Here is a 9,354-nt window from a genome sequence, read left to right as displayed (position 1 = left end):
GTAATATATAATACACTGTGTATATAAATACATGATGACGGTAAGACAATATATAATACACTATATAAATACATGACGACGTTAAGGAAATATATAACACACTGTGTATATAAATACATGATGACGGTAAGGTAATTTATAATACACTGTGTATATAAATACATGATGACAGTAAGGTAATATATAATACACTGTATATTTAAATACATGATGACGGTAAGGTAATATATAATACACTGTATATAAATACATGACGACGGTAAGGTGAATACACTGTGTATATAAATACATGATGACGGTAAGGTGAATACACTGGGTATATAAATACATGATTACAGTAAATTAATATTTAATACACTGTGTATATAAATACATGATGACAGTAAGGTAATATTTAATACACTGTGTATATAAATACATGACGACGGTAAGGTAATATATAATACACTGTGTATAAATACATGATGACGGTAAGGTAATATATAATACACAGTGTATAAATACATGATGATGGTAAGGTGATATATAATAGACTGTGTATATAAATACATGATGATGGTAAGGTGATATATAATAGACTGATATATAATACACTGTGTATAAATACATGATGACGGATAATACACTGTGTATATAAATACATGATGACGGTAAGGTATATATAATAGACTGTGTATATAAATACATGATGATGATACATGATGACGGTAAGGTTATATATAATACACTGTGTATATAAATACACGATAACGGTAAGCTAAGGTAGTATATAATACACTGTGTATATAAATACATGATGACAGTAAGGTTATATATAATACACTTTGTAAATAAATACATGATGATGGTAAGGTTATATATAATACACTGTATATAAATACATGATGACGGTAAGGTTATATATAATACACTGTATATATAAATACAAGATGACGGTAAGGTAATATATAATACACTGTGCAATCTAATAATGTATACCTTAAGTGTTTAACACAATTCTGCATATTGGATATCAACCCTCATTTTATTTTTAAAGTATTTCCTGTGTTCTGTAGGAAGATCTCGAATGGGGGCTCAAATTCCAGTTAATGAAGAAACCGATGAAACAGGTTGGTCAAACATATTATCATTATTATTGAATTATCGTTTACACTGATACCACGCTGTATGGCTGCCTAAACCAAACTATTGCTTGTATTATACATGTGCATATGGTTTTACGTGCGATAAGTGCTTGCTATAGGGAACGATATACAAGATAGAAAAAAACGCTCAAATCTAAATAAGATTGGTACAATAGAATGATTTCTTCCTATTAATATGCGAGTACCTGTACATGCGTGTGATCCGGTTTGAAGACTCGAGGGGAAAAGCTCAGTGTTGTGGTATATTTGTCACAACAAGTACAACCTATTAAAAGTGGTTAAGACTTCACAATTGGAGGGAAATTTGAAAAATGTGAAAGTACAAAAATCAAATCTGCTGTGATCGGTAAAAGATATGATTTTCTCTCTCTTTTAGCTTCCTTCATTATAATTTCTCGGATAGCAATTTTATTCAGAGATGAATCGTTAAAAAGAAAACAAAAATATAAATGTTCAAGGCTCTCTAAATTTTAAGTGAAAGGCAAAAATACATTCAATTGTTTCTTTGTGGCTTCAGCATAAACTTGATTTACCATGTGAAAAACTACACATATAAAGTATATTCAAGAGTATTTGATGCTCCAACTTTAAATGACAAGAGAGATATATGAAGAATCAACCATATATTTCCATCACCTCAGAACAGCTTACTCGAGTAATGAAATGTATTAACAGTTGACCTCGAGATTGTGTGTGATGAGATAATAACACGCTGTAAAACTGCAGTAAGTATGTATTTGAAGTATGGTCAAAGTATAATGTAACATGACTGTATGACATGATAGTAATCTAGTTCACGTGAGAGTCTTAATATGGTACACGACATGATAGTAATCTAGTTCACGTGAGAGTCTTAATATGGTACACAAAACATTAAATTAATGAAGTCATATAAGAATTTCATGGAAAAACTAACTTACTTTGAAACATTTGATAAAACATTAATACATGTTAAGAGGTGATGATACGACTGGTTGAAGTATATTATCTAGTTCACTGTGGATATTTCAGATAATAAAAGCTATTCCATAGGTTATTGTACCATCAACAGAAAATTTAACCATATTTGTTTGCTATTTCAGAAGATGATTACATGCCATCAGGCGATACTTGGCGGGAGAAGTTATTCTCGTGGAAAGAGAGACTAACACTGTTTCTGAAACATAGTAAGTATGGATACTGGGTCTGGATATCTAGTATTTAGGACCTGATGGTTACAGATACAGTATACAGTTCCGAGAGCTGCGTTTTATGTTTAAATGAGCATTTATCCTTTCTATGCTTTATGCATATAAGTATAAACCGCTTTGACATCCACAACACATTACATGATTGTAAACGTGTACATATAACTTTTGATCGTCCACTCTTGTAATAAGCTGATATACTACAATAACAAATCTTAACATATATCTACGTGAGACCCAGTGATATTAAATGTATACCACTACAAAATACAGTATATTACACATATACCTGGCACTATATATTGCGGTATGAAAGAGAACTTACACGTTTAACTATTGTTTTGACATCAGGCAATAGACTGCTACATTAACCTGATTCACACACCTCTCTATAATACTTTGACAGAAAGGAAATTACATTATATTGATTCATAATACTCTTATTATTTATTATTATTGAGAGATTAGAGTGATACATTCTTTTTTTGTTTTTGTTCTTTTTTTACTGCGTCAATCAAATATTTTAACTACATTTTTACAAAGGTCCTTGAGGAAGATGTACCGTACAGATCATTTATCAGATGGTTCATTCTAAAAGAAGACTGACATTTTCCCATTTTTACCAGATCTTGTTCGCTGCATTTTGGGTCAACATGTAGACCGAATATAAATCTTAATTTCTAAAAAAAAACAGTTAATAAATGATTCCTGGGAATGTTATAACGTTGTCACATTAAAGATATATATTTTTTTAATCAACAGGATACAGTTATTTAAACCTGTCACAAGAACATTTTTAAAAATGCCAAATAGGAAAGTAAACTGATATATACTACAATAGGAAAATAAGGTTATATAAATACATGATGACGGTAAGGTAATATATAATACACTGTGTATATAAATATATGATGACGGTAAGGTAATATATAATACACTGTATATAAATACATGATGAAGGTAGTTAATATATAATACACTGTGTATATAAATACATGATGACGGTAAGGTAATATATAATACACAGTGTATATAAATACATGATGACGATAAGGTGATATACAACACACTGTGTATATAAATACATGATGGCGGTAAGGTGATATTTAATACACTGTGTATATAAATACATGATGAAGGTAAGGTAATATATAATACATAGTGTATATAAATACATGATGACAATAAGGTTATATATAATACACTATATATATATACATGATGACGGTAAGGTAATATATAATACACAGTGTATATAAATACATGATGACGGTAAGGTGATATATAATACACTGTGTATATAAATACATGATGACGATAAGGTGATATACAACACACTGTGTATATAAATACATGATGACGGTAAGGTAATATATAATACACTGTATATAAATATATGATGATGGTAAGGTAAAATATAATACACTGTGTATATAAATACATGATGACGGTAAGGTAATATATAATACACTGTGTATAAATACATGATGACGGTAAGGTGATATTTAATACACTGTGTATATAAATACATCATGACGAGAAGGTGATATATAATACACTGTGTATAAATACATGATGACGATAAGGTAATATATAATACACTGTGCATATAAATACATGATGACGGTAAGGTTATATATAATACACTGTATATATAAATATAAGATGACGGTAAGGTAATATATAATACACTGTGCAACTTAATAATGTACCTTAAGTGTTTAACACAATTCTGCGTATTGGATATTAACCCTCATTTTATTTTAAAGTATTTCCTGTGTTCTGTAGGAAGATCACGAATGGGGGCTCAAATTCCAGTTAATGAAGAAACCGATGAAACAGGTTGGTCAAACATATTATCATTATTATTGAATTATTGTTTACACTGATACCACGCTGTATGGCTGCCTAAACCAAACTATTGCTTGTATTATACATGTGCATATGGTTTTACGTGCGATAAGTGCTTGCTATAGGGAACGATATACAAGATAGAAAAAAACGCTCAAATCTAAATAAGATTGGTACAATAGAATGATTTATTTCTTTTAATATGCGAGTACATACAAACTGGTTTGAAGACTATGCAAAACAAGCTAATTGTTGAGATATACATTTGTAAAATATTAAATTACGAACAAAAGTTGTTCTACTGTGATCGGCAAAAGATATGATTTGTACATCAATGTTTTTTCATTTTTTACAGTGTGTAAAATTTGCATGGAAAATCCAGTGGACACCAAACTTATTCCTTGTGGCCACACATGCTGCAAGACATGCGTGCATAGCCTACAATCATGTCACGTATGTAGAAGATCTGTAGAAACAACATATTTAGTTATACAAGGATAAAAGAAAATTGAATAATAAAACAAAGACATACCACTCGTTGTCCTTGGGAGAACTACCACCATTTCTTCAATAACCTGCTCGTCTGAGAGGAAACTGCTATCATTGATACTATGACAAGCTGCTCATCAGAAAGAACTACCAATATTTATACCAAGACCAGCTACTCGTCCGAGAGGGAACTGCCATTATATACACAATTGAAATCTACATGTCCTAGAGGGAACTACCATCATTTACAAAATCAAATGATACTTATCCGAGAGGGAACTGCCATTATTCACCATGACAAGCTTCTCGTCTGACGAGAGGGAACTGCCATTATTGATACTATGACAAGCTTCTCGTCCGAGAGGGAACTGCCATTATTCCCCATGACAAGTTTCTCGTCTGACGAGAGGGAACTGCCATTATTCACCATGACCACCTTCTTGTCTGATAGGGAACTGCCATTATTGATACTATGACAAGCTTCTCGTCCGAGAGGGAACTGCCATTATTGATACTATGACAAGCTTCTCGTCCGAGAGGGAACTGTCATTATTTACCATGACAAGCTTCTCGTCTGAGAGGGAACTTCCATTATTTATACCCTGACAAGCTACTCGTTTGAGAGAGAACTTCCATAATTTATACCCTGACAAGCTACTCGTCCGAGAGAGAACTTCCATAATTTATACCATGACAAGCTACTCATTTGAGAGGAAACTGCCATAATTTATACCATGACAAGCTACTCGTCCGAGAGAGAACTACCATAATTTATACCATGACAAGGTACTCTTCCGAGAGAGAACTACCATCATTTATACCATGACAAGCTACTCGTCCAAGAGGGAATCATTTACACAATGACAAACTACGCATCCGGGAGAAAACAACCAGCCTTTATACCATGACAACCTACTCGTCCGAGAGAGAACTATCATCATTTCCATAATGAAAAGCTTCTCGTCCGAGAGAGAACTACCATCATTTACGCAATGAAAAACTACTGCCATAATTTTCCATGATAAGACATTCATCTATAGTGAGCTACTGTCACTTGCACCATGACAGGAGACAACCTCATAAAGACAAAACCATAACAAGTTTATCCATCTATTTACCATAGCCAGCTATTCGTTCTAGAGGGACTGCCATTATTTACCAAAGCCAGCTTCTCGTCCCAGAGGGTACTGCTGTTATGTACCACAACCACTTTCTCGTCTAAGACAGAACTGCAATTGTTTACCATAATCAGCTACTCGTTCTAGAGGGACAGAAATCCTTATGTGAGATTCTTCATGCCTAATTTGTGTATTATTTACAAAACAAGCCACTCGTCCTAGAGGGGACTATTATTATCTACCATAGCCAGCTACTCCTCCTAGAGGGAACTGCCATTATTTACCATATACAGCTACTCGTCATGGAGGGGACTGCCAATATATTCATTGCCAGCTACTCCTCCTAGAGGGAACTGCCATTATTTACCATAGCCAGCTACTCGTCATGGAGGGGACTGCCATTATTTACCATATACAGCTACTCGTCATGGAAGGGACTGCCATTATTTACCATATACAACTACTCGTCATGGAGGGGACTGCCATTATTTACCATATACAGCTACTCGTCATGGAAGGGACTGCCATTATTTACCATATACAGCCACTTGTCATGGAGGGGACTGCCATTATTTACCATATACAGCCACTTGTCATGGAGGGAACTGCCATTATTTACCATATACAGCTACTCGTCGTAGAGGGAACTGCCATTATTAACCATAGACAGCTACTCGTCCTAGAGGGAACTGCAATTATTAACCATAGCCAGCTACTCCTCCTAGATGGAACTGCCATTATTAACCATAGCCAACTACTCGTCATGGAGGGGACTACCATTATTTCCCATATACAGCTACTCGTCATGGAGGGGACTGCCATTATTTACCATAGCCAACTACTCGTCCTAGATGGGACTACCGTTATTTACCATAACCAGCTATACTCGTTATGGAGGGGACTGCTGTAATTTACAATAACCAGCTACTCGTCATGGAGGGGACTGGCATTATGTACCATATACAGCCACTCGTCATGGAGGGGACTGCCATTATTTACCATATACAGCCACTTGTCATGGAGGGGACTGCCATTATTTACCATATACAGCTACTCGTCCTAGATGGGACTACCGTTATTTACCATAACCAGCTATACTCGTTATGGAGGGGACTGCTGTTATTTACAATAACCAGCTACTCGTCATGGAGGGGACTGGGATTATGTACCATATACAGCCACTCGTCATGGAGGGGACTGCCATTATTTACCATATACAGACACTTGTCATGGAGGGGACTGCGATTATTTACCATATACAGCTACTCGTCCTAGATGGGACTACCATTATTTACCATAACCAGCTATACTCGTTATGGAGGGGACTGCTGTTATTTACAATAACCAGCTACTCGTCATGGAGGGGACTGGCATTATGTTCCATATACAGCCACTCGTCATGGAGGGGACTGCCATTATTTACCATATACAGCTACTCGTTCTAGAGGGACTGCCATTATTAGCTCACCTGGTCCGAAGGTCCATAGTGAACTTATGCCATGTCGCATTATAATTTGTCCGAGGTCGTCCGTCGTCAAATTTTTCTTTAAATCCTATCTCCTCCTAAACGCCAAAGAGGATTTCAACCAAATTTAGTCTGAAGCATCACTAGGTGAGGGCAATCATTTCTGAAATAAATGAGGTTGGTTCGACCCCTGAGGCTAGGTGGGTGGGGCCCCTTAAGGGGAACATAGCTAAATTTGCTTTAAAACGCATCTCCTCCTAAACACCAGAGAGGATTTCAACCAAATTTAGTCTGAAGCATCACTAGGGGAGAGCGATCATTTATTCAATAAATAAGGTTGGTTCGACCCCTGAGGCCAGGGGGGCAGGGCCCTGAAGGGGAACTTAGCTAAATTTGCTTTAAAACGCATCTCCTCCTAAACGCCCAAGAGGATTTCAACCAAATTCAGTCTGAAGCATCAGTAGGGGAGGGCAATCATTTCTTAAACAAATGAGGTTGGTTCTACCCCTTAGGCCAGGGGGGCAGGGCCCTGAAGGGGAACTTAGCTAGATTTGCTTTAAAATGGGTCTCCTCCTAAACACCAGAGAGGATTTTAACCAAATTTGCTCTGAAACTTCATTGGGGGAGGGCAATCATTTCCTAAATAAATGAGGCTGGTTCGACCCCTGGGGCTAGGAAGACCGAGCCCCAAAGAGGAAAATTATCTAATATTTTGCTTTAAGATGCTAATACCCCCCTAATTGTACAAAATTTGGTCAAAACAATTATTGAGGGAAAATAAACATTTCTTAATTGAATGAGGTTGATTTGACCCCAGCGGTCCTAAGAAATGGTACAGCTAGATTATCATATTATATGGTGTAGTTTTCATAAATTGTTAAAAGGTTTCTAGGTTTATAAAAGCTTATAGTTGAATGAAAATTAAGGTATTGTCGAATTACACCCTGTAATATGACATATTACTTATTTCAAAATCTGTTAACATGGCAACTCAATAGAGGCCCCTGATTAGTTGAAAGTCAGATATTGTGGTCCCAGTCGGGTTAGAACATAGATCTTGTCTGGTTTTGAGGAAATTTCATATAAAGATGTACTAATGCATTCAGTTGTAATGACTTATATATAAAACCAGGTGAGCGATACAGGTCCAATGGACCTCTTGTTCACCAAAGCCAGCTACTCGTTCTAAGGGGGACTGGCATTATGTACCATATACAGCTACTCGTCCTGGAGAGGACTGCCATTATATACCATATACAGCTACTCGTCATGGAGGGGACTGCCATTATTTACCCTATACAGCTACTTGTCCCCTAGAGGGAACTGCCATTATTTACCCTATACAGCTACTCGTCCTTGAGAGGACTGCCATTATTTACCCTATACAGCTACTTGTCCTGGAGAGGACTGCTATTATGTACCATATACAGCTTCTCGTCCTGGAGAGGACTGCCATTATTTACCATAGCCAGCTACTCGTACTAGGGGAAGACCGACTTCCATAGAGAAAGCTTTCATCATACACAGCATGATATTGTTTATAATCATTTACACAATGAGAAGTTACTCGTCTTTGAGGGAACTGCTATTTTTTACCATGGCTCATCTTTGGGCATTTTTCATCGTTTTTACCATAATATTATACTTGTCCCTAAAGTGATTTTTTTTCTATTTTGAACAACAAACCACATTGTTTTGCAATATACCAAGGTTGATTGATCACAGGGCAACAAATGTCCAGGGACTTTATGTGGTCATGACACTTAAGGTATGATGGAGTAATGTAGATCAATAGTTATAATTTATTTAATTATTGAAAAATTAATAATTTATTATGAAATACCAAAATGCCACATATTTGTATCCTGTGAACTAGTGTACTTTGTTATCATATTTAATGCCCAACTGCACATTCATTTAAAACAAATATGTATAAACTACATTAAATAAACCAACAAACCCATGCCTGTAGATACAAATGTGGTGTTAGAGTGTATGAGTGAGTGATTGAGATTATTTTGTGTTCTCATATAATTATTTATGTCTTTTTGTGTTTTCATATTATTATTTTTTTTTATTATTAATTTTTTTTACATATT

The 9,354-nt window shown here is 35.3% G+C and overlaps 1 protein-coding gene across 5 annotated transcripts in view; it reads left to right on the top strand.

The window, feature by feature from the left end:
- Positions 1-4,992, top strand: part of LOC110451381 — a 30,198-nt gene extending 25,206 nt beyond the window's left edge. For 3 of the 5 annotated variants that reach the window (XM_021499353.1, XM_021499354.1, XM_021499352.1), the window contains 4 exons: positions 1,056-1,109; positions 2,228-2,311; positions 4,121-4,174; positions 4,539-4,992. In XM_021499353.1, the coding sequence (XP_021355028.1) occupies positions 1,056-1,109; positions 2,228-2,311; positions 4,121-4,174; positions 4,539-4,684 (338 nt within the window). In that variant the 3' untranslated portion in view covers positions 4,685-4,992. The remainder of the gene's footprint in view (positions 1-1,055; positions 1,110-2,227; positions 2,312-4,120; positions 4,175-4,538) is intronic. The other 2 variants (XM_021499356.1, XM_021499355.1) reach the window with 2 other exon arrangements.
- The last annotated feature ends 4,362 nt before the right edge of the window (positions 4,993-9,354 follow it).

Source organism: Mizuhopecten yessoensis, unplaced genomic scaffold (genome assembly GCF_002113885.1).
Source record: "Mizuhopecten yessoensis strain PY_sf001 unplaced genomic scaffold, ASM211388v2 scaffold5979, whole genome shotgun sequence".
In the NCBI taxonomy this organism is placed as follows: Eukaryota; Metazoa; Mollusca; class Bivalvia; order Pectinida; family Pectinidae; genus Mizuhopecten; species Mizuhopecten yessoensis.
The sequence above is the reverse complement of the archived record's forward strand: the minus strand, read 5'-3'. Positions and strand labels throughout refer to the sequence as shown.